At 36.2% G+C, this 26,165-nt stretch overlaps 1 protein-coding gene across 1 annotated transcript in view; it reads left to right on the plus strand.

Moving 5' to 3' along the window:
* Window positions 1-26,165, plus strand: part of ADGRV1 (adhesion G protein-coupled receptor V1) — a 526,552-nt gene that overhangs the window by 49,276 nt on the left and 451,111 nt on the right. The window contains exons 10-21 of the mRNA XM_036279419.1: window positions 2,592-2,768; window positions 5,206-5,429; window positions 10,002-10,128; window positions 10,224-10,409; window positions 11,163-11,343; window positions 11,735-11,898; window positions 13,399-13,522; window positions 14,515-14,781; window positions 20,139-20,265; window positions 20,878-21,095; window positions 21,849-22,592; window positions 25,032-25,405. Coding sequence (XP_036135312.1) covers window positions 2,592-2,768; window positions 5,206-5,429; window positions 10,002-10,128; window positions 10,224-10,409; window positions 11,163-11,343; window positions 11,735-11,898; window positions 13,399-13,522; window positions 14,515-14,781; window positions 20,139-20,265; window positions 20,878-21,095; window positions 21,849-22,592; window positions 25,032-25,405 — 2,913 coding nt within the window. The remainder of the gene's footprint in view (window positions 1-2,591; window positions 2,769-5,205; window positions 5,430-10,001; window positions 10,129-10,223; window positions 10,410-11,162; window positions 11,344-11,734; window positions 11,899-13,398; window positions 13,523-14,514; window positions 14,782-20,138; window positions 20,266-20,877; window positions 21,096-21,848; window positions 22,593-25,031; window positions 25,406-26,165) is intronic.

Raw genomic sequence — 26,165 nt, forward strand, 5'->3', positions numbered from 1 at the left:
TGAAGAAAGGAGAATCAGAGACATGAGCTCCTCATTCTTCAGTAACCCTCTCAGCTAAATACATCAGTCTGAGATACAACTTTTGGCAAGAATGGGGTTATTAATGTGCTGTCCCAGTTACAAACTGTCTGAAAGCAAAGAACGGCTCTTTATGAATTGGGCGGCTTGATTTAGCAGATGCTTAAGGAACCCAGACAAAAAGGCTTAGAGTCCAGGAAATAAGCTATGGAAAATTAGCATTTTCCTTTTGATCAGTTCATTTTATAGCCTTCTACACCTTCTTTCTTTATATTTTTCAAAGTGGATATTTAGAATGAATTCTGTAACTGTTTTTGATAAATGTAAGGTATGACTTATCTTCCTTTCTTTTTATAAAGTTTTGACGTAAAGTTACATTGAATTTTTTTTTCATGACATTTTAAACAGTATTATCAGTTTAATGCCTTGTGAATACATGGGAATGAGAATGTTCATTCACAAACATGTGCTTACACATGACCAGTGTATAAACATCTTTGCCTCCAAACAATGCATACTTTATATACCATTCAAATATACATACCTTATTTGTTTATTCCTTGTGATGTTATTAAAGCTAAGTATATATGTGTATGGGTGTGTATATGTGTGTGTGTGTGTATATATATATTCCTTTTCTCTAGAAAGAATGACACTTATACTTGTGTGGTTTTGACTGTTTAGCTTTACATTTTGTTTATTTTATAAAGTAAATTCAATATACTAAGAAATCACATGTTTTATTTTACTTGACTCAATCTATATACCAATATTTTGCAAAATTTGTCAGTTTAATTTCTTTTTTGTTTCACTCAAATGGATGTTTACCAAATATGAAAAGTTTAATGTCTTTTTCCTGTATATGATTTTCAAAGCAAAGTGTGTGACATTTTTTTAAAAAGGCATTTATTCTTGCCCTTTAAACTGTGTAGTGTTCTTCAAAAATTGTCAGGGTGTGTGCAGGTCAGCGCCGGTCAGTCCCCTCGTGGAACACCAGCGGAAGCCACAGTCGCTCCCCTGTTACAAGCCTCCCAGAGGGCTCTCGAGGGGAGATCTGCAGTGTTGCGTTTAGTTAAAAGAATCCCGGGTTTGTTCCCACTAGGGGCATGTACCAAAAACAAAAACAAAAAAAAACACCCTGCTTTTTAACCTAAAATCTCCATACTTTTTGTAGTTCTGTAATGCCTACATTCAAGTGACTACTGTGAAGCTTGATAAGTTGGATTTTGAAATTAGAATATTAAGACGTTGAAAGTGTGGTGGCTGCGGATTCCTGCAGAGCTCAGTTTGTGTGGGAGAGATGAGGCAACACATACTGGTTGTGTAGCTGCTGCAGTTTCAGATCTGTGTCATATGTTGTGAAGATACTGAGAAGGGCGCAGACCCACAAGAACTCTGTAGTCCTGTTGGAAAGTGAAAGTCAGGAATATGTACAATGATGATAAGCAAGCAATATAGGAAATTTGTAATTAAGTCTAAGCGTAGTAAGAGTAGAAATAGAAGTTCAGAAAGAAGTACAATAAAAAGAGCTAGAGCCCCGGCCGGTTTGGGTGAGCGGTTAGAGCATCAGCCTGCTCGGTCCAGAGAGACCCAGGTTCGGTTCCCGCTAAGGGCATGTACCGCGGTTGCAGTTTGCCCCTGGCCCTGGTTGGGTCGTGCAGGAGGCAACTACTCGATGTGTCCCTTTCACATCGATGTTTCTCTCTCTCTCTCTCTCTCCCTCTTTCTCCCTCCCCACTCTGTCTGAACAAAAAATGGAAAAATGTCCTCAGGGGAGGATAAAAAAAGGGGGCGGGGCTAGAGAATGCAAGGCCATATTCATGGGAGGGAGGGAAATGTAATTGGTCTTTAAGAGCGAGTACACTTTGGACTTGTGAAATGATGAAGGGAAGCCCTTCTAGATGAAAACAACAGGGAAGTTACTCTGGTGGTCATGTTCGTGAATTACAGGGGCACTACATGTTATACATGTGTTGCATTTTTTTAAACATAAAGGCATGTTTGGAGCTGGAATGGTTGTCTGAGGGTGCATATTTCCTGGCAGAGATGCGTTTGGGGTGATTGATTAGAGGTGTGGACCAGTGGAAGGGGGGAAAGAGATATGGACAACTCTCTGATATTTGGCTTTAAGGTCAAGGTGGTTGGGGATAGGTAACACAGAGGAAAAGCTGATGGTGATGCTGGTGATGGTAGTGGTGAAGGGACATGAGAAAGAGAGAGTGATTTCAATTTCGGATATTTTTATCTGCACAGTTTCTGTGCGACACTTATGTCATATCTAGTGGTAGTTTATAAAGTTTTTGAAATTTGAAGGCGATACCTAGAGATTATTAGGGAGAGGGTATAAAGTTATAAGATAAAGGGCTTAGAAGGAACCCTGGGAAATAATAATAATTGAGCAGAAGAAGCTCAAGAAGCCAGTGCAGGAGACTGAAACCAGACCGAAAAGGAAGAAAATGAAGTTTCTAAGTTATTGGTGGCCTGCATCCATGTTTACTTTGTTGCCCCATGCAATTAAGACTTTTTGTTTTAAAATTTCTGTTCTTTCAATTTTTCTCTTTTGTCTATTATAGTTAGAAACTGTGGAGTTGGTGAACATCAAGCCCCCAATCCCACCTATCAGTCCTAGATTTGGGAAAACCAGAAATATTTCTTTAGCAGTTACTCCAGATATTGCAAATGGAGAAATTGGCTTTATTAGCAATCTTCCGATTATTTTGCATGAACCAGAAGATTCTGCTGCTCAAGTGGTAAGTGACTTTCTCTTATCAGTGGGGCCTAGTGAATTTGAGATAATGTACAGACATTAATGTTTTTATAGGGTAGCATGTAGAGTTAACAGATAGTGAAAAACTTTACCATTTACAGCCAGACTTCAATATGTAATTTGAAATAAGTAACTGATGAATGTGTGATCACCTTTTTCCATATTTGATAAAATAAAATTAGAATTTCATCTGCTCACAGCAAAAGTAGTATTTTTTGATGAGGCTGATTTTGGATAATGCTATGACATTTGATAGAGTGAGAGCCTAAAATATATATATGTGTGTATATATACATACATATATATATACACACACACACACACATATATATTTGTATATACCATAGGTACATTTGACTTATTCTATTTCTGAGAGCTACTGGGGTACTATGCTTGGTAGTGGAGTTGATGGTGGTAAAGTTGTGGAATGCCTAATCTTAGGAGTTCTATATTATATATGTGAGTAAATCATTGCATACCCCCATATTTCATCCCCACACAGAAGCACACTCATATATACAGCATCCCTCACTGTGTTTCTTGCCTTGGTTGAATTTTCCCACCATCTATGTGGTGATCTTCAGTCCTGCCAGTCTCTGAACCATAGTCTGTCCCTTAAGATCCTCTCTGGTTCTCCCACGCTTGCATATGATTTAAATTGGTTTGAGGTTCAGATCGGGAAAGAGGAGAGAAATTTAATGATATCAAAACTTCATGTTAAAATATGGTGACCATAACTTCCTTTGTTTGTGTATTTGATTCTATATATTGGCAGAGAAACTCCATTTTTCAAGATGGTTTTAATGTTTAAAATATTTTTCTTAATATACAGTTTTCTTCTTAAAAAGGTAAAGAAAACCAAAAAGGATTTAACTATTTCTTAAAGAGTGGATTCTTTTTATTCATTTATCTTATAAAGCTATAAATTTACCATTTTATATTTTCCCCTTGAGGGAAATTAGCTTTGGGGAAAAGAGTTTTTGAGCTCCAAGAACTTTCTTCCCCTCCTGGGGAACAGCAGAAAACGGGAGTTTCCTTTTGGTCTCTGTATCCCTTCTACAGCCTGGACCACACCTACTCCCTCTGGGGATTTAAGGGTACAGCCCTCTATTACATTTTCTGTCTTCTCTAAGAATCTTTGCTCTCTTGTCTCCAGCCCTGACCATTGTTAGCCAAATTCACAGAATTATTAGTGAGTAAATGTCTTCCCCCACTTTTTTTTTCCCTATTTTTTTCACGATGGGCTGTGTTAAAAGGCAAAGAACAAAGAAGATAGCTTATATTGGAGTTTAAGAAGAATAGTGTGTCTACAATGAAATATTCATTTCTTTGCTTAAAAAACTTCATCATGATCTATAGTGTCCTTTTATTACATATGTTTAATGTGTACTACACTTAAATAAAACCAACAGTTACAGTTGTTTCAGAATTATTCCAGTAGCTTTCATTTATTAATATTATTTATTATTGTTGTTGTTGTTGTTAATCCTCACCTGAGGGTATTTTTCCATTGACTTTTAGATAGAGTGGAAAGAAGAATTGGAGGGGGAGAGAGAGAAATATCGATGTGAGAGAGACACATTGATAGACTGCCTCCTGCACGTACCTGATGGGGGCGGGGATTGAACCTGCAACCCAGGTATATGCCCTTGACTGGGAATCAAACCTTCAACCGTTCAGTCAGAGGGCCAACACTCAAACCACTGAGCCAAACTGTCTAGTTCAGTTTCCATTTATTTGGCTCATACTATGGAGAGTACTCTAACCCTCACCACGAACTTGTAAAACAGAGAACCACTAACTTCATTTCACATGTGGAAATTGAGGTCAGAGAGGTTAAGTAACTTGCCCGAGGTAACCCAGAGCCATGATTTGAGTATCTGATTTTGTTTTTACTGCATTTATTATATTGGTTAGAAATATTTCTTATTGTTACTTATATTATTATTTTCTTATGTTGCCCATCACTTTAGGATGCATTTTTATGTAACATACAATTTTCCCATTGTAATCACAAAGGTTTATTTTTGTTTATATTGTGACTTTAGATTAATTCATTTTTTTAGAGAACCTCAGATAGAAATTTATTATTTAGCCAAATTGTTCTATGTTTTCCATCTTCTTGTCTTTTATAATATTTAAATATTTTTATTCAGATGTCTTAGGCATCTTTTTTTTGGTGGGGGACATTTTGTTAATTATTTGATTAACAAAAAGTAATAAATACAGTTCTATCTGAAATTATTTTCAAGTTTTAAGAAAAGGCTTGTGCAAATGCTTTTAATGTCATTTAATGGTTTGCTTTTCTATGCAGAATACATATATTCACCTAATAACATGTGAACACATTCACTGTAAAGCTTATGTAATATGTAAGTATATAAAAAAGTGTTCTTTTTTTATTTTATTTTTTAAATAAGGTATACATTCCCTTACATCGGGATGGAACTGATGGCCAAGCTACTGTCTATTGGAGTTTGAAGCCCTCTGGCTTTAATTCAAAAGCAGTGACCCTGGATGATATAGGGCCCTTTAATGGCTCTGTTGTATTTTTGTCTGGCCAGAGTGACACAACAATCAACATTACTGTCAAAGCCGATGACATTCCAGAAATGAATGAGACAGTAACACTTTCTCTAGACAGGTAATAGCCCATTTAGCTAATGCTTGGTAACATTAATATGTTCAAAATCTCAGAAATAATTTTGTTTTTTGTAATTCTTTCCTCCATATAAAGTAAAAAGAAAAAACTAAGAGATAATGTGCTGGACCTTTGACTGTTCCGTTGTTTGTTGATGGCGTCTGGTTAAACCGTAAATATTTTGAGATTGTGAACTTTTACTTAGCTATTCATTGTGAGGAAAGATTTCATAGAGAATTTTTAGAAGGTTTCAGATAAATCTTAAGCATAGCTAATACATTGTTATATTAAAACAACTAGGCAGCAACAAATCTAAAATGTTGGGTTAAGCTAACAGCTCTGCTGGCTCATTTTCAGTGCGGGAGAGGATTAGAGCTCTTCTGAGTGAGTTCAATGAAACTGTTCATCAAATAATAAAATTCTTTTTTTTTTCATGGAATTCAAACATTAAATAATACTTATATCCCAGAGAATCAAAACTAATACAATTAAAGATATTTATCTTTATTGTTGAAAGTATTACTTACAGATGTCTAAAATAATACAAGCTTAAGGGTTATTTTCAGTAATAATGATATACTTGACATTTATCAGTGGGTAATTTATATTAAGAAAACATCACAATTATCAGGGATATTTTTTTCCTGTAATTCAGAAAACCTTTCCAAAAATGAAAAAATTCTATTTAATTGTTAATTATTTAAAAAAAAATCAAAACGAAGCTAATGTACTACCATTCTCTTTATATTAAAGTTGCTAACATATTAAAATTAGTGTGACTTGAGGGCTTTGAAAAATTTGTATATTTAAAACAGTAAAATTTACAGATAAATTTACTAGGCATTATTTTGTCATATATTAATCAGGACTACAGTAGTAATTATTTTATGTGACTCCTATTTCTCTCTCTATTTTACTATCAGCCTCTTACAGGTTTTTCTTCGAAGGTGTTTTGTGTAAACACATTTCATAAACCAGATGAGTAGTTGTCTTTTTATGAGAAATAAAATACAGAATGTAGGAAACAAATTTATTGAATGTCTGCTGTTCATTTGGTTTGCTTTCAGAACCACATTGTCCCTACTTTCTTTTTTATATAAAAAGCAAAACAAAAACAACAAAACAAGCAAACAAAAAAGCAAAAAATAAAAACAACACACACAATGTCTAAATGACTTACAGTTTTAATATATATTTTACATTAAATCTTAAGGAAACACATTTCATATGTTGAAAAAAAGTACTGAAATGTAATAAAATGTAAACTAAAATTATCTTTTTTTTTAATGTGCTTTTTAAAGTTTGGTTTGAGTACTTACTAAATTAGTGGACAATCTTTAAAACACTAATGCAAAATGAACAGCAGTTATAAACCAAACATGTAGCTGAGAGTTTCTGCTCTGAACTAAATGTTTGAAGAACGATTTAAATTTTACCTCTGTACATTTATAGTAACTATTCATATTCTTTCAAAACAGTTATTTTTAGCCTTGTCATGTAAATGTTTGAAATGAATTAAATATAATTTTTAAGGTTTTTTTTTGTTTTGTTTTGTTTTCCTTTTTTTCCATGTGGGTAAAAAATAGTTCACAGGGAAGTACAAATAGTGGTGTAGAGGATTTTAAAATCATTGGTTTCTCTCTTTTGAAATAGAGGATATTAGTTCAAATGTATATTAAAATGTTTTAATTCAATAAGTAACCAGTGCATACATACTTGTATTATCTCAATTATGCATGAACAAGCATTTGAGTGTTCAAAGACATATTTATATTTAGTTAAATAAATGTGAGAATAAAATCTTGAAATAATTTTATCAAAGCTTTCATCTGAGGTTTGCAAATTTTTAACAAAACTAAAATGAAAGATGAATGAATGCTAGTACATATGAGTACAATAAGTTAATATAATATTTCAACAAAAAATAATCAACACTTTATTGTGTTTACAGTTCACAGTTTTCTGTTGATGTCAATTTTAAATGCAAATTTTCTGTATTTCAACTAAATATAGATAAAAGTTGCCTTGGTATTAAACAATTTATAATGCTTTTAATACTGTACCAGTTAGATATTTTATTGTTAAGTTTTCTCCAAATCAACCACAATTTTATTATGCCAGTTTATTTTTTAAAATTTTGATATATGTGCTATATAACCTTTTATGTACAGTGTCACTCACTGTAAAAGTGAAGCAGTAGGTCTATATATTTTGACATGTGGATTTCAATACTGTTTGAAAAGGCACTACATTGGAGATTGGGAAAAGTGTGTAGATTTCCTGATTTAAATTTACATTTGAGTAGTATTTGTCATAATTAAATTATATAATGCTATGGCTTCTTGAGTATATTCCTATGCAAATGGTAAGAGGTATGTTTTTCTTTGCTTATAGAGTTTTTAATTTTTCACAGCACAGCTGGCTTTAGATCTGAGGATGGAGGTTTTTTTTTTAAACTAATTAAAGCTACTAAGTAATTATAAGCCAAGCTGAATGAAATTTGCTCAGCTGCTGCAGTTTGTACGCATGCACAGTGCTTGGCAGGCCCCAGCGCCTTGGAGCAGGCCTGGAAAGGAATGTCTTCAATGGGCCTTGCATGCTGGCTGGCCATGGGGTCATCTTCCCTAAGTGGCAACTGCCGAACCTCTTGCTAGCATTTGTCAATAGAAAGAACCCAGCATGTAAAGTTCCCGTAAAGTGGACTGTACTAGCTCACAGGGGGAAAAAGAAGAAAGGCTTTCTTTAGCTTTACTTTTACCTTGCCATTCTAAGTTTCTAGTGAGATTTTGGCAAATGGTGTCTGTTTCTTTTTTTCCCTTCCCACGCTTGTCTTTATTAACAGAGTAGAGACCGAAAGATTTGTCGTGTATTTTGGGTAAGTGTACAAGATGATGCCTGGTTTTTGGTGATTCAACATTTTGCTTTGCAAACCATTGTTTTGGATACAGCTGCTGTTCTGCATGACCACAGGTCTTGAGAAATTCTGCGTGTGCACCTGCCTGTGCATGCATTGTGTGTTCTTTTATTTTTCAATGAGAAGAGGACTTAAATGAAGCCTGTTTTTCCCCTAAGTTTTCAATTATGGTATCTAATAAAAAGCTTGATAATTAAATTATGAAGAATTTATAATTTTAACTTTTATTAATCGTTTACACACAGTGTAGGGAAAAGTTATTATGCCTTGTGAAATTCTTACCTAACATCTTGGTGAATCTTAAAGTTTAACAGAATTTGTAATCACGCCTCTCGTCTCTTCCATTGGTTTGCATCAAGCAATTTCTGCCTATATTTTCTCAGTTGTATAAAGAACTTAAAAACTTTTTGCTTTCTTATGTAAGGGTTGTATATTTTAAGAAAGTTAAAAAATTATTTGTTTATGCTCCAAATGGGTTTTAGTATTTTATTTTCTGATCCAGTTTTCCTGTCTCCTAGCTTATGTGGATAGAAGTTTTAATTAATAAAAATATTGATGTGAATGAACTATGGGAAAATTTGCCATGAAAATCACATGCCTGCATTAGCAGTGAACAAATAACTTTCCTATTATTTGGACTAATCCCTTCTGTGGCCACTAGTATGCTAGTTACTGGTTGTCAGGTTTCCAAAATCTAGGGAAGGATGTTAATTCAGATTCTCTATTACTTAGGAAGTGAGCTATCCTTTCTACATATTAATTGTGGCTTCATTGTGATTTTGAGGTCTGTTCAAGAGGACTTTTTGGTTCAATAGAAAGTGACATTTGGAAATGTTTAGAGCAGCTTGCAGGACTGAGAATTCTCAAAGAGCATGCAGCCTTTTAAACCCGCAGAGCCTTGTAGTCCCAGTCCCTTTGATCATCTTAATTATACACTCAACATAAAAACCAGAAATAAAAAACAACATCTTGTTTTAATATGTTCTTTGGAGATACGTATAGGAATTGTTATGTCATGCATATGAGATCCATTCAAGTCCATTTTTTATATGTACTATATTTTCTTTTATAATAAAAGAAAAATGCATGAGGTTAAAATCTAGATGAACAGAAACATATGAAAGGTCACAAAATATTTCCAAAATCTAATCACAATTTTGTTTATTTTTGATCTGTGTGGGTTTTGTCCACATAGTTATTCAACTTTTATTCAGTTAGTATAATCATATGTAATGAATTTTTAAAAGAAATTCCAGTGTATGTAAAGTTAAAATAATTTTAGTTAAATATACTTTTAAATACATGTTATGAATTAGTTTCTCTAAAACTGAAAACAAACCTGTGAAGTTGGTTCTTTATAAAACTGCCATCTATTTATAACCTTTGGTTACTATATTCTTGGTGTGTATATATGCAGTGTTTGGTTTCAGGCAAATATAAAGGATATGATGAATTCAGAAATAGAATTTCTTCCGTAAATGTTAAGAGTAAAACTGTTTTGCTCTTACGTGGCTTCAGTACACTTAAATTCATTTTAAGGTTAAACTCTTAATAACCTTCATATTTATTATCTGAAAGTGTGAATATTGCCTTAGAAGCCTGAAAAACTCAGAAGTAAAACTATAGGTAGTGGATGCCTTTTCCCCCTCTGACTTCTCCAGGGTCAATGTGGAAAATCAAGTGCTGAAGTCTGGATATACTAGCCGTGATCTAATTATTTTGGAAAATGATGATCCTGGGGGAGTTTTTGAATTTTCTCCCGCTTCCAGAGGACCCTATATTATACAAGTAAGTTGAAAGAAACTTCAATCCATTCTATACTCATAACTTCAGAAGAATGATAAGATTTGAATTTTTGTGGATTTTTTTTTTTCTCTTTAAAGGAAGGAGAATCTGTCGAGCTCCACATCATTCGATCCAGGGGAGCTCTTGTTAGGCAGTTTCTCCACTACTGGGTAGAGCCAAGAGATAGTAATGAATTCTATGGAAACACAGGGGTGCTGGAATTCAAACCTGGGGAAAGGGAGATCGTAATCACCCTGCTAAGCAGATTGGATGGGATACCAGAGGTACAGGATTTTATATTTTCTTGTGCTTTTGTGGAAAGTTGATAGTACCTAGTATATTATTATATACAAATATCTTGAACATTGACAAAGAGACACAGGAAAGAAAGTGGGCAGGAATGGACTGAGAAATACTTGTGGTTGAAAAAGAAGAAGAAAAAAAAAACAAGCTTAAAAAGCAAAGTAAGGCATTCAGATTTCAATGATGTACATTTGCCCTACATAAAGATGTGCCAAACAATATGAAACTTTGAGAGTGTGATCAGTTTTTATCTGCCTTTATTTCTGTGTCTTATTTTGTCATCTGCAGTGACTGAACTTTTAATGATGTTTTAAACTGAAGAAATTTTTCTTAAAATTACTGTTTTAAAGTAAATAAATTTAAGTTTTGTATTAATGGAAGCAGGCATAGTTCCATTATATTTACACATATGCAGCATTTAAATTATTATTTTTTCTTTACTCTCATTAGTTTAAGTGACTAGGTCATCAGTGATAAGGTCTAGCTTCTTGCCTTTTCAGAGTGTCATTATTTGTCTTTTTCTCTTTTGGATAATGTACACTTATATTTGGTGTCTCTCTTAATTGATGGGAGGGTGTCAAAATTTTTATAAGGAATGATATCAGCTCTTTTGTCCTTTGAGTGAGTTATGTGTTTCTGAATATGACTATTAATATTCTTGAATATATATATTTTTTTACTTGATCTGAAAACTTCAAATGTGTTTTTCTTCTAATGTAATATGTTCATTTCAGTTGGATGAAGACTATTGGGTAGTCCTCAGCAGCCATGGTGAACGAGAAAGCAAGTTGGGAGGTGCTACCATTGTCAATATAACAATTCTCAAAAATGATGATCCTCACGGGATTATAGAATTTGTTTCTGATGATCTAATTGTTACGATAAATGAAAGTAAAGGAGACGATACCTATAGTGGTAATTTATTTTGCTTCTTATATTCTATTACTATTTACTGAAGAGGAAATTAATAATTTTTATATTTATTTCTTTAGCAGATAGTTGTCTGTCTTAGAAATTACATAGAGTGCAGAAATTGGTATTTAAAAATCATATTTAGGATTGCTATTTTTATTTTATACATAGTATTGTGATGATACTGATAAAGTACATTTATTTGATCAATCATATGCCTATAGAGGCTAAAGCATTTTTATATGTACCTTGGAGACTATGCTAAGCAAATAGTTGGCTTTTACTGAAAAGAAGTCTTATTTTTACTTTTGCTTATCTGAGTAATTTCTTTACTCATTATTTTAGAATTGTTTAATATATACTCACATATATCATGCCTATTTGTGTTTTACAGCTGTTTATGGTATAATAAGAAATCGAGGCAACTTTGGTGACGTTAGTGTATCATGGGTGGTTAGTCCAGACTTTACACAAGATGTATTTCCTGTCCAAGGGACTATTTTCTTTGGAGATCAGGAATTTTTAAAAAATATCACCATTTACTCCCTTCCAGATGAGGTAATAATTGCACATATAATTCTCTTGTCATTGCTTAATAAGTATTTTTTATTAAATAATTAAACATCTAGTAATATATTTTGCAGAGAATATATTGATAAAGAACTCAGGTATGATGATATCTGACTATAACCCAAGAGAGAAATATTATTTTTGGTCTTCCTGAAGGTATTTTTAACTCTTAGAACTGATAGTGGCCAGTGACACTGTGTGTCAGATATCAGGGTTCACAGTTGGGGGAGAGGTGGAGTGCTTGCCTTGTACTCAGCCCTTTGAAAACAAGTGCACCATCCACTAAATATCCTGTGGTGCACTCTGGGAATCAGGATGGTGGACCAGATGGATCATGGATCCAGCATGATGTTCTCTTACTGATGATGAAGAGAAAGAACTCAGTAACAGTGGGAGTGAAGCCTACCTCCTTTCCTTCAAACTTGTCTCATGAGAGACAAAATCCAACACTCTTTCGATGTGAAGACGTTTAGCTCGTATGGATGAAATGAAAGAGAAACAGCTCCTTCTGGGGATTCCTGTAGGCTCAGAGACGTGGGGCACCTCATCTTGATAGGACATGGGAGAGAGGTCTTTATGATACACCTAGGTGAAACTTCAGTAACGTTTGTAAGTGGCCTTTGAGAGCTAGCTGAGCTTTTGTTATTATTAACACAGTTGTAAATATGTCAAAAAGTTATTTTTTTTATTATTATTTTTATTCTTACCCGAGGGTATTTTTGCATTTATCCTTAGATAGAGTGGGAGGGAGACAGGGAGGGAGAGAGAAAGAGAAACATCGACGTGGTTGCCACCCACACGACCCCAACCGGGGACCGGGGACAAACTGCAACCAAAGTACATGCCCTTAGCGGAACCGAACCTGGGCCTCTCTGGTCTCCGGACTGACACTCTAACCACTGAGCCAAACCGGCCAGGGCAGTTCTATATATTTTGTAAACAACATATATCCCATTTTCATAACGAAAAAAGTATGGCTGTAGTATGTTTTTCTTTATTGATTTTAGAGAGAGAGGAAGGGAGAGAGAGAGATAGGAACATCAATGAGAAAGAATATTGGTTGGCCGCCTCCTACTTTCCCCCACTGGGGATTGGGCCCACAACCTGGACATGTGCCTGACTGGGAATCAAACCGGTGACCTCTTGGTACATGGGTTGATGCTCAACCGCTGAGCCACACTGGCCGGGCTGACTATAGTATTTTTTACTCTTAGGTTACATAAGGCAAGCTGTCTGTTTACAGTAAATTTTATAGTGAGTGGAAATAAAGTGGCTGTTTCAGTGAATGTACATGAAAGTTCTAGGGGGCCTTGTCTAAGTCCTACCTGAATAATTTAGTGTGGTTCTGCCTCAGAAATAGAAATGAACATTAGCACTATCATTAATAGAGCTATGTATTTTCAAAAAGATAGAAATATTTTAGGAATATATAATGGACTTATTTGTACAAATCACCTGACTTAAAACATGTATGACATTTTCCAAAAGATTCCAGAGGAAATGGAGGAATTTACCATTACCCTACTTAATGCCACTAGAGGAGCGAAAATAGGAAATAAGACTACCGCAACTCTGAGGATTAGAAGAAATGATGACCCCATTTATTTCGCAGGTGGTATTGCCGTTTTTTTGTGTGTGAGTTTCTGTCTTTCTTAAACAGTGTATATATATATGCATTTTCAATTATTTTCTAACTGAGCATTTTGATAAAGCATAATTGATGCTTGTTTAAAAAGGATTTTGAGATTTGTTTGGATGATCATTATTTAATCTTTTTGATATTTTAACAAATATTTTTAAACATCTTCTGAAGGAAAAATATATTAAGTACTGTTTTGTTAGCCTTGTCCCCCTCCCCCCCATCCTCCCTAAACTCCAAGGTATTCTCTTTCCCTTGTGCAAAAATGAATACTCTTCCATGTAACCTCTTCCAATCCACAGTGTAGCCAGTTCAGGGTCTGGGTACTGTACCTAATGGATGGTCACTTACTATAGAAACTAATATTGAATGGTCATAGAAATCAAGGTTTCTCTATTTTTGCCACTTAAATGGGTTCTTAAGAACGGTCTTTTGCCATCTGAGACATTTAGTTTTATTTATAAGACTTAATTGGTTTCCAGTTCTTTCTTAAGCACATCTTACAAGATATTCAGTTTATAATGGCAGGTATCTTTTAAACCTCTTGAATTTTATTGAATCATCTTCTTAACCTTTGATTATATGTACTTAATTAGTGCTTCATTCAGCCTTCTGCTAACTCCTCTGACAAAAATAAAACATAAGATTTATGGGTCTTTTCTCAAGGAACTTACAGTCTAAATTTGAAAATGATGTGTGTGAAATAGTAGGCAGGGGATTTCAGATCGTATGTAATTTACCAACAAATTGGGTTTTGAAGACAATGGATTCTGTTGGGATTTGGGCAAGAGGAAGACCCTAAGCAAAGGAGGCCTCATGTAGGATTTGGGACCAGAGGTAAGTCTTTAAACAAAGATACATTGGAGGACATTTCTTGTGGGACCAGAAAGAAACGTAAAGTGACCTGAAACACGTAGATGTAATACGAGAAGCTCATGTGTTTCTTTTCTTTATAAATATTTCAGAACCGCGTGTAGTCAGGGTTCAGGAAGGTGAGACTGCCGACTTCACAGTTCTCAGAAATGGATCTGTTGACGTTGTTTGCACTGTTCAGTATGCTACCATGGACGGGAATGCTACTGCAAGAGAGGGAGACTTTGTTCCTGTTGAAAAGGGAGAAACGCTGGTTTTTGAGGTTGGAAGTAGAGAGCAGAGAATATCTGTATTTGTTAAGGAAGATGATATCCCAGAAACGGACGAGCACTTTTATATAATTCTCTTTAATTCAACAGGTAAATAAATTGTACTTTTATGACTGATCTGTTCTTTCAGCACTTTTATTAAGGTGACATTAAGTAGTACCATCTGGTAATGGTGCGCAGTGGTAGTTAACCATCACCTGACTATTCAAGAGCAAAATGATTTCAGTGCTTTCTTGAGGGATGGGGTAAAGAGTATGTGTCGAACCTTCTTGCACCTGGTATACTCTTTGGCATTATTTATAATCATTTTCACAATACAGAACACAGAAAATTATGATGGTATGTAAGGAATAAAACTCTAGCTAAAGCTATGCTAAGCCCTGTCTAGTCACCCAAGGGCTTATGGTACCAAGGATTCTGTAACCCTTGCTCTCCTAGCAGGGTGCTGGTTGGGAAGCTGCTCTCTGTAGGTGGCTGAGTCCAAGGCTGTTTGATAATTCTTTGAGGCTACTGGGCACAGTGAATGACAGTTTGCAAGGGGGGAAATATATGCTCTTCATTCTTCTCTGTAAATGAAGTAGGGTTTTTGACCCCAATATTTGGGCCCTGGAAAGGTTTTGACCTTACCTTTAGTAAGTTGGAGGAGGCTTAGCTTCTTTTAAAATTAATTTTGTTCTTTCAAAACTACAAAGAGCTATTTTTTACTGAACCTTTGAGAGTAGATTGAAGACATGATACTTCCTCACCCCTGAAAATATTAGTGTGTTTTTCTACAAATAAGGACATTCTCCTACATAACCAGAGTATAACCATGGCAATCAGGAATTTAATATTTATACAATCATTATCTCAGGGCCCATTCACATTTCTCCAGTTGTCCCAATTATGTTTTTTCTAGCAAAATGATCATTTCCTGAAGCATGTATTGTCTTTCATTGTCTTGTCTCTTTAATCTCTAGTCTGGAGTAGCTCCTCACTCTTTCCTTGACTTTCATGATCTTTAGAGCATGGAAGATTATAGACTTGTGATTTTGTAGACTGACCGTACCTCATTTTGGGGTTTGTCTAATGTTTTGTCATTATTAGATTCAGGTTTTGTGTCCTTGGCAGGAATTTCATGGGAGGTGATTCTGAGCTCTTATGTCCCTGCAGCTGGCACATGGTTTTGTTTTGTCTCTCTACTGTGATGTTCACAGTTTAGGTGGTGCCTGCCTACCTTGTCTACTGCACTTTTTTCTCTTGGTAACTAGTAAATTTTATGAGGAAGATACCTTAAAATATGCAAATATCTTGCCCTTCCCTTCTCTGATAGTGAGAAAGCCAGCTCCCATTATCTTTAATATATTTACTAATTTGATCAATTCTCCCTGTGTGTGACCACTTTCCATCTGCTGCTTCTACCCTCTTTCCACAATGAGATTGCCTTTCTTACCCCATTAAGGTTCAAACTTCCTGCTGTGGGCCAACCCCCTCCCCCTGTGTGAATGCCCTCCTGCTCCACAGACCACACCATCCGATAGCCAGCTTTTCTTCCATGGAGGTGCCCTCCTTACCCTGCATAAGCTCTAACGCCTTGTGCTGATCACTGTGGTGCCCTCGGCCCCTATTCCCTGCAATGTGAATGCCTGCCTTGTACTCTGCCTTGTGTTCTTGGACTGAAATATTCAGAGAGGAAGAAGAAAAGGAAGAGGAAGAGATAACTTAGTTTTTGTTGTGCTGTGTTTCTCTATCATTTTCCCTGTCTCTTTGTCTTTCTTCTCCATTTGTGTCTCTCTTCCTAGTTCCCTTCCTCTCTTTCTCATTTTTCACATGACTTAACTAAGAAAAAAAAAGTAACAAGTAGAAACTATCTTCTGGTGAGAAAAAATTTGACTTCATAGAATAATGGCCGCAAAGAAATTTCACAGTTGCAAAAAACATAATTAGTCGGATCTTATGTAAACTAGAAACATGTTGATGAATTCAGTCACTATCCTAAAATTTAAATGAGAGAAATTGCTACAGATAAAATAATTTTGGTGAAGTAAAAGTGGAGAACAAAGTTTTGCTGCGAGGTATTGAAAGTAGATGAAGAAATGACTTTGTTTTAATGAAGTGACTTCATTTTGTAAGATGTACCATTGAGGATATATGTTTTTGATGTTGAGAGAGAATGAGAGAAAGAGAGAGGTTGCATGAGGTGTGTTTGGGCCACTGACCTGAGATCTGAAGGTATGGTAAATATACCGCCTCTGGCCTGAGGTCTGAAGGTATGGTATATATATGGCCTCTGGCCTGAGGTTTGAAGGTGTGGTATATATATGGCCTCTGGCCTGAGGTCTGAAGGTATGGTGTATATACGGCCTCTGGCCTGAGGTCTGAAGGTGTGGTATATATATGGCCTCTGGCCTGAGGTCTGAAGGTATGGTGTATATACAACCTCTGGCCTGAGGTCTGAAGGTATGGTATATATATGGCCTCTGGCCTGAGGTTTGAAGGTATGGTGTATATACAACCTCTGGCCTGAGGTCTGAAGGTATGGTATATATACCACCCCTGGCCTGAGGTCTGAAGGTAGGGTGTATATACCACCTCTGGCCTGAGGTCTGAAGGTATGGTATATATACCACCTCTGGCCTGAGGTCTGAAAGTATGGTATATATACGGCCTCTGGCCTGAGGTCTGAAGGTATGGTATATATACCGCCTCTGGCCTGAGGTCTGAAAGTATGGTATATATACGGCCTCTGGCCTGAGGTCTGAAGGTATGGTGTATATACCACCTGTGGCCTGAGGTCTGAAGGTATGGTATATATACCACCTCTGGCCTGAGGTCTGAAAGTATGGTATATATACGGCCTCTGGCCTGAGGTTTGAAGGTGTGGTATATATACCGCCTCTGGCCTGAGGTCTGAGGTATGGTATATATAAGGCCTCTGGCCTGAGGTCTGAAGGTATGGTATATATACCGCCTCTGGCCTGAGGTCTGAAGGTATGGTGTATATACGGCCTCTGGCCTGAGGTCTGAAGGTGTGGTATATATACCGCCTCTGGCCTGAGATCTGAAGGTATGGTATATATAAGGCCTCTGGCCTGAGGTCTGAAGGTATGGTATATATACTGCCTCTGGCCTGAGATCTGAAGGTATGGTATATATAAGGCCTCTGGCCTGAGGTCTGAAGGTATGGTATATATACTGCCTCTGGCCTGAGATCTGAAGGTATGGTATATATAAGGCCTCTGGCCTGAGGTCTGAAGGTATGGTATATATACTGCCTCTGGCCTGAGATCTGAAGGTATGGTATATATAAGGCCTCTGGCCTGAGGTCTGAAGGTATGGTATATATACTGCCTCTGGCCTGAGATCTGAAGGTATGGTATATATAAGGCCTCTGGCCTGAGGTCTGAAGGTATGGTATATATACCACCTCTGGCCTGAGGTCTGAAGGTATGGTGTATATACGGCCTCTGGCCTGAGGTCTGAAGGTGTGGCATATATACTGCCTCTGGCCTGAGGTCTGAGGTATGGTATAAATAAGGCCTCTGGCCTGAGGTCTGAAGGTATGGTATATATACCGCCTCTGGCCTGAGGTCTGAAGGTATGGTAAATATACTGCCTCTGCATTTGTCTTCAGTATTTTTCCAGAGATGGTGACATCTAAGGGTCTAATGACTTTAGCTGTGAAGACTTGGATTATACAAGTTTGTGCTCTAGAATGTATGCTTTTTGTATCCTTTCTTAGCTCTTTTTTTCTTCCTTTTCTCTCCTTTTATAATGTCAAAATATTGAGGACCTGAGGGGATCGAAGATGGGAGAGTTGGAGAGGCAGCATCTCTAAAGTGACCCAGTGCTGAAAGCAGGTGCTCACGCCTGAGCGTTACTGTTCACACACATGCCCTGAGAGTTCATTTTTGGATCAGAGGATTTGGCCATTCTCAGAGCTCTTGTTAAATATTTTTAGTTCTCACTGTGGAGAAACAGAATAAGTTTTTAGCACCACCTATGATATATATGTTGCATGACAAATGCATATGATAGCAGAACCCTGCCAGAATTGGGTTTTATTATTTTTGTTTTTGTTACATTTTGTGATGTAATATTTAAAGTTACTTTATTACTCTATATTATCAACATTTTCTATACAATGTTTTGCTATTTTTTATGGTTTTTTCTTTTTTCAGTGGTTAATTATCAAGTATGATTCAGTACAGTTGTATATTTATGTCAATTATTTTTATTTTTTATTCATTTCTTAAAAACATTTTTTTATTGATTTCAGAGAGAGAGGAAGGGAGAGGAAGAGAGAGATAGAAATATCAATGAGAGAGAACATCGATTGGCTGCCTCCTGCATGACCCCCACTGGGGATCTGGCCCACAACTTGAGCATGTGTCCTGACCGGGAATCGAACCAGTGACCTCTTGGTGCATGGGTCGATGCTCAACCCCTGAGCCACACCGGCCAGGCTATGTCAATTATTTTTAATGTGCTGGTTTTCTCTCCATGTAGTTTCTGTTTCTAACATTTTAGTTTTAGGTGTTGTCCTTACCTAATTTTGAAAACTTTATTTGTATCAGTTCAGCTAACATTTGTAAGTAACTTCTGTTGTACCAGTTACTGAGCATTTACTCTGCCAGGACATGGAATTGATTAAGAAGCATTTGTCCAAGAAGCTTACAGTAAAAGAGTGTGTGTGTGTGTGTGTGTGTGTGTGTGTCTGTGCGTATTTACTGATAAAATACGGTAATTGTTAACAATAGATTGACAAAGTGTGAAGCCTTGTAGCAACACAGTGGAGATGCATTGAGCTTAACTTGGAATTCAAGGAAGATTCCTGGCAGAGTTGTTGCTTGAGCTAGGTTCTGAGAAGCAAGAAGAGTTAGATGAGTAAAGATGGGAAGGACTTTAGCTTGCATAGGGAACAGCTCGAGCAAAGAGGACGAGCTGTGTAACTCAGAGAAGTGATGAGAAGAGATCTAAAGTATTGGCAGTAATGGAAAGAATTGGAATAGGGAGGAATCAAGCTCAACACCATGAAGATTGCTTTGTTCTATGACCAGATCAAATGAAAGGGAAATGCTCAAGCCAGTGATTCCCATTAAAATGGAAAGGAGCATTTTTATGTTGCGGGGTAATCCTTTCATTATTTTTTATGAAATGAAAAATATCTACCTCAAAAATTTGAAATTACATAAAGCTATGATTTTGATTTCTAATTATGATATTTCGGTTGTGGAAAAAATATGTACATTTTTCAATGAAGTAGTTCTTGTGTAATTAGACATTTCCTCAAAGACAAGTCTCATTAAATTCTTTAGGTATCTCTCTCTCATTTATTTATGACCTTCAGTGAGGAAATTCTTGCTGCAGTTTGAATTAAATTATAAAGTGTTTCGTAATTAAAAATACAAATTTAATGGGAAGTTAACTACTTTTTTGTTATTTTGACTTTTCCGTTTTTAATTTAGGTGACACAGTAGTATATCAACATGGAATAGCTACAGTGATAATCGAAGCTAATGATGACCCAAATGGTGTTTTTTCTTTGGAGCCCATAGACAAAGCAGTAGAAGAAGGAAAGACTAATGCATTTTGGTAAGCATATTTGGATAAGCAAATCCAGAATTGGGTACAATAAAATAAAAATCTTTTGAAACATTAATCTTTCAAAGTGAAAAAAAATGGTTCAAAGTGGGTCGTCTGAATGAATTTAACCTTTTGTATACTGTTTCCACTTGTGCTAAAAAAGAGAAAATAGCGCTTTAGCTAGTGAGCAGAAATCATTCTCCCCCTACTCCTCACCCTAATTTCTGTCCTTTGTCAGGACTGAGAGATTTGAATGTTCAGGGTCTTCTGGAGCTGCTCTCAAACGATAGTGACTGTCCTCACCCTGTCCTTTGCTTTTGAAGAACATTTGCCAGTTCTCATTGAATGTTTTTCGATTGGGCTTAGAATGTATTTTTCAGTTTAGACTCTGAAGACTATGACTTTTAAGGTTGCTTTTCTTTAGTATTTAAAGTTCTACTTTATTCTTCCCTTTGCATGAGATTCTTCATGGTTGCTCAGTAAGGACTGGCTGGCTGCTTTATATTAAAGATGATAAATAGAAAAATATGTTTCCAAGAAAATGCAGAAAGGTCATTAGAGTTAGTTTCACTTCTTATGCATTTTTTCATAAAAATGAGTGTTCTTTAATTTGTTCTTTAGGGTTGTGCGGCACCGAGGACACTTTGGAAATGTTACGGTGGCTTGGCAGCTGTTCCAGAATGATTCTGCTTTGCAAACTGGACAAGAGTTCTATGAAACTTCAGGGACTGTTAACTTTGTGGATGGAGAAGGAGCCAAACCCATAATTCTCCATGCTTTTCCAGATAAAATTCCTGAGTTCAATGAGTTCTATATTTTAAAGCTAGTAAATATTTCAGGTGCTCTGTTTTCTCATCTCTTTTATTTTATCACTAAAATTTAATATTTTACATTTAAATAATTAGACCTGTAAAAAAGATATAATTAATGGAAAAAAGTGTATCTTGATTGTCTGACTTTGTATGTCAAAATACCCTTTTTGATAGAAGTGTTATTTTTAATGTTTATTTTGTGGTCTTGGTTAAATTTTATGGATGGAGACTTATATTCATCCTCAAACTTGTAAATATAATTTTTTCCCACCCAAATATAGTGTCTCCAACAAAATATTAATGGAAGTTCAGAAATACGGATTCACGGTAGCTTAAAGATTGGTCATTTTTTAAGCAGTCGATTTTTCCATCAATTTGGTGTGAAGCACAGGAATTAAACCTCTAGTTCAGTGGTTCTCAACCTTCCTAATGCCATGACCCTTTAATACAGTTCCTCATGTTGTGGTGACCCCCAACCATAACATTATTTTTATTGCTACTTCATAACTGTAATTTTGCTACTGTTATGTCTTAGGCGGCCCCTGTGAAAGGTTGAGAACTGCTGCTCTAGTTGATATTCTCCATTCAGGCTGTACTGGTTTTTAATGAAATGAGTACCCCTGAAAATGTGGTGAAAGCCATATGGTGACACTATTGGTCATTGATGAATGAGTAAATTATTTAACTAAAAGTTTGCCAAACAAACTTTTTGTCTTCACCTTAAACTAGAAAGTACTTAAAATTCTGATTTCTCATTCATTATAATTTTTCTTCTTATAGGTGGGTCCCCAGGTCCTGGGGGTCAACTAGCAGGAACCAACCTCCAGGTGACAGTAATGATTCCATTCAATGACGATCCTTTTGGAGTTTTTATCTTGGATCCAGAATGCTTAGAGAGAGAAGTAGCAGAAGATGTTCTCTCAGAAGATGATATGTCTTATATCACAAACTTTACCATTTTGAGGCAGCAGGGTGTCTTTGGTGATGTACGTGTAGGTTGGGAAATACTGTCCAGTGAGTTCACTGCTGGCTTACCTCTAATGATAGATTTTTTGCTGGTTGGAATTTTTCCCAGCACTGTGCATTTACAACCGCACATGAGGCGTCACCATAGTGGAACAGACGCTTTGTACTTCAGTGGACTAGAGGGTGCGTTTGGAACTGTTAATCCAAAATATCATCCTTCCAGGAACAGCTCAATTGCCAACTTTACCTTTTCAGCGTGGGTAATGCCCAATGCCAATACAAATGGGTTTGTTATAGCAAAGGATGATGGTAATGGAAGCATCTACTATGGAGTAAAAATCCAAACCAATGAATCCCATGTGACACTTTCCCTTCATTACAAAACTTTGGGATCCAATGCTACCTATATTGCCAAGACAACAGTCATGAAATATTTAGAAGAGAATATTTGGCTTCATCTTCTAATTGTCCTGGATGATGGAATAATTGAATTCTACCTTGATGGAAGTGCAGTGCCCAGAGGAATCAGGAGTCTGAAAGGAGAAGCCATTATTGATGGTGAGACACTGAATTTGGAATTAAAAAAAATTAGATTTCTTAAAAAAGGCTAACAGGTACTTAAAAGTCTGCTTGTGTCTTGGTTTAATTGTTTTAAATAAAACGACGTACCTGCAAGACAATAAATTCTGTGTTGAGAGATGGATCAGGCCAAGTCTCTGCCCTTGAGGTACCTGAAATAGACTCTGGGAAAGAGATGCTGAAACAGGACTTCAATCCATTGTAGGAAGAAAGGACACAATTATGAAGGAGGAACATTTATTCCTCTTTGGTAATGGTGGAGGGGGCATAATATTTCAGGAAGAGAAAAGAGCAGAGGTGTAGACATGTGAAATAGCATTTTGTGTATGGGAACTGCTGGAGCCCTGTATTGCTGGAGGAGGGTGGTGGGGAGACGGTTAAAGAGGAATCAGAAGAGAAATATTACATTAAAAACCCAGCAGTTACAAGGGTTTATAGGAGTAAATTGGTGAATTCTGTGGAGTGCTTTGAAGACATCATCTTTATTGTCTTTAAGCAGGAGCCTATGGGATGCTGTTTTCTTCTATTTTTTAATCCTTGCCTGAGGATATTTTTCTTTTTATCTTCAGATAGAGTGGGAGGGAGGAAGAGAGAGAGAAACATCTACTTGAGAGGGACACATTGACTGGTTGCCTCCAGCATGACCCTGACCAGGGCCGGGGACAATCCGTAACCAATGTACATGCCCTTGACCAGAATCAAACCCGCTACTCATTGGTCCATGGGCTGATGCTTTAACCACTGAGCCAACCTGGTCAGGGTGGGATGCTGTTTTCTTGAGAACATATTTGCATGTTTACACACAACGTTATCTCCATTATAATCAATTCCCATTCAGCCCCTTCATCCTATGATTTGCTTCTGTTTTTCATTTAGTGAGGAAGTAGAGCAGCTCTCATATGGTTATTGTGTAATAGAATATTTTCCTTCTGAACCTCCTGCATTAGATATCTGGTTGTATTTTTTCTTATAGTGGGAACAAAAATGGGTACAAGAAAGAACACTCACACACTACACATTTCAACTCTAACGCATATGCGTACAGCACTCTGCGGCATTAAATTATTCACCTTTTGATTGTGTGAATATGTGCATGTATCTGTTGACATTGAGTCCTCTGGTGACATGGTGGTAGAATGAGAATGGGGAAGATTGGGCGTAGTGAGAGCCGTGTTTCTCTTCCGCGTTTAGCTTATTTCAGGGAACTTGGATTGTTTTTGTACATTGGAACTTAGAAAATTTACAGAGTTTATATGTAGTTTTAAAGTTAATGAAATATGGTATATGTTGTACAATATATAAAGTGTGCATGTTGTAAGTGTCCGGGTCAGTGAATTTTTTAAAACTTTAAATTCATCAGTTTCAGCACCCATGTAACCAGACCCAGACCCAGAAACAGCATCCCAGAGCCCCCTCTGGCTCTTCTCGTCACCAGCTCACCACCCTGTCCACATGGCATGGCCATGTCCAAGAGCACAAGAGTAGCTTTTCCGGCTTTTAAATTTATGTAAATGGAATTGAGCAGTGTGTACACTTGAGTGTCTGGCTTCTTTTGCTTAGTGTTGTTTGTGAGGTTCATCCATATTTTTGCCTTTTGTAGACATTTCACTCTCATTACTGTATAGTCAGCCCAGAACCACTGGGGAAGACCTGGAACAGCTGTGACAAAAGAGCTTTCTTGGTAGTGACCTGTAAAACTGCCTTGATTGGTGATATTGATAAGAAATATTGTACTTTTCCCCCAAATCACTGCCAACCTCTCATCTTACAAAAGTATCTTAGTTGACTTACTGGACAGGGAATAAGTAAAGAAATAAGCATTGGTGAATTTCTGAAAAGGGTTGTTATTGATATGTAGGAATATAGTTGGGCTGCATGTTGTTATTACCCAAGACTCACATATAATGTTATCCCTGGGAAGAAATAGAATATTTTTTTTCTGTATTCATTGCATTACTTTTATATTTGGTCCACAAAAACTTACTTTTCTGAATTTTCACAATTTTATTTAACTCAAGATGAATTTTTAACAGATAAAGTCTTGAAGTTTTCAAAGAATAGTCACACTAAAGTTTAAAAATTATAACTGGATTAAACTATTCCATTCCTAGGTATGCAAGGAAATTTTTAAATTTCCTGAAAGAAATGACTATCCAAATATGTATACATCCATACATATATATACACACACATACATACACATGTAAAAATATTCTTTAGTGCAGAATATCTTAAATGCCAGTGATTACTAATTCATTTTTTCATAACAGAAAGTCTTTTTTTGATTATATTCTAGTTATGCAAAAGCTTAACTTATAAAACCTTTCAATAAAGTTGCTTCACTTTCTCAATCACACTGGTAATTTAGGACAGAAGATTCATGAATATTGAGGCATTGAAGTCCATCTGTAATTTCAGGTCCTGGAACACTGAGAATTGGGGCAGGAATGAATGGCAATGACAGATTTACAGGTCTGATGCAGGATGTGAGGTTCTATGAGCAGAAACTGACCCTTGAAGAAATTTATGAACTTCATGCCATGCCAGCAAAGAGCGATTTACACCCTGTTTCTGGGTATCTGGAGTTCAGACAGGGAGAAACTAACAAATCCTTCATTGTTTCTGCGAGAGATGACAATGAAGAGGAAGGAGAAGAGTTATTCATCCTTAAACTAGTCTCCGTATATGGAGGAGCTCGTATTTCTGAAGAGAATACTACAGCAAGATTAATAATACAGAAAAGTGACAATGCCAATGGCTTGTTTGGTTTCACAGGAGCTTGTATACCAGAGGTAAGTAGTGAGCTTGGAGAAATTTGGAGTTAAAAAATTCATAGTAAGTGAATTTATTGGGAGTGGGCTTTCTTTCATTTGGTAAGACTGCTTAAGTATGTCCTCTATGCCCAGAAGTATGATAGAGCCAGTGTTTGCAAATGTAAATTATAAGGTCTTTGCTCTTATAAGTTCATAGTTTGAGTCGGAAGCTTAATGAGCTGATAGAAGTAATAAGTTAGCAAATGAAACTTGAACTGTTATCTTTCAACTTAATGCACTTCAGAGAATGTATAATTATACTCCACATGTAATTTACTTTTTATCTACTTGATTACTATGTAAGTAAATGAAATAATATGTATTGAAAGCTTCTATGAATAATTATAATTGAAACTTTATTAAATATAAGATTTTGAGTTTTTTTTTTAATGTCAACTGTACTTAAGTAGTTACAACATTCTTGCATGTTGGGTATAAATAACTTTCTTATCATCCTTCTTGGCCAGCTTAATTAATTAGTCTGTTTTACTATCCTTATCAGTTCTTTCCAAGTTTTCAAAGATTCGTAATCATCTTAGTTTCCTGTTCAGTAATGTGAGATGTCATGAAACTACTTCACAGGTGTCGTGTGTGACAACAACAGCTCAATGTCCATGAAAGGTGCCAAGGAACAAGAGAGTCTTTCCCTTTGCAAGTTGATTCTCCTAGTTTTAGAAGGGTTTATGTGCAAATTGAAGTATCTAGGTCATAGGCCTCATTGTAGCTCAAATTGGTGTCC

The sequence above is a fragment of the Molossus molossus genome, unplaced genomic scaffold, assembly GCF_014108415.1.
Source record: "Molossus molossus isolate mMolMol1 unplaced genomic scaffold, mMolMol1.p scaffold_m16_p_3, whole genome shotgun sequence".
Taxonomy (NCBI): Eukaryota; Metazoa; Chordata; class Mammalia; order Chiroptera; family Molossidae; genus Molossus; species Molossus molossus.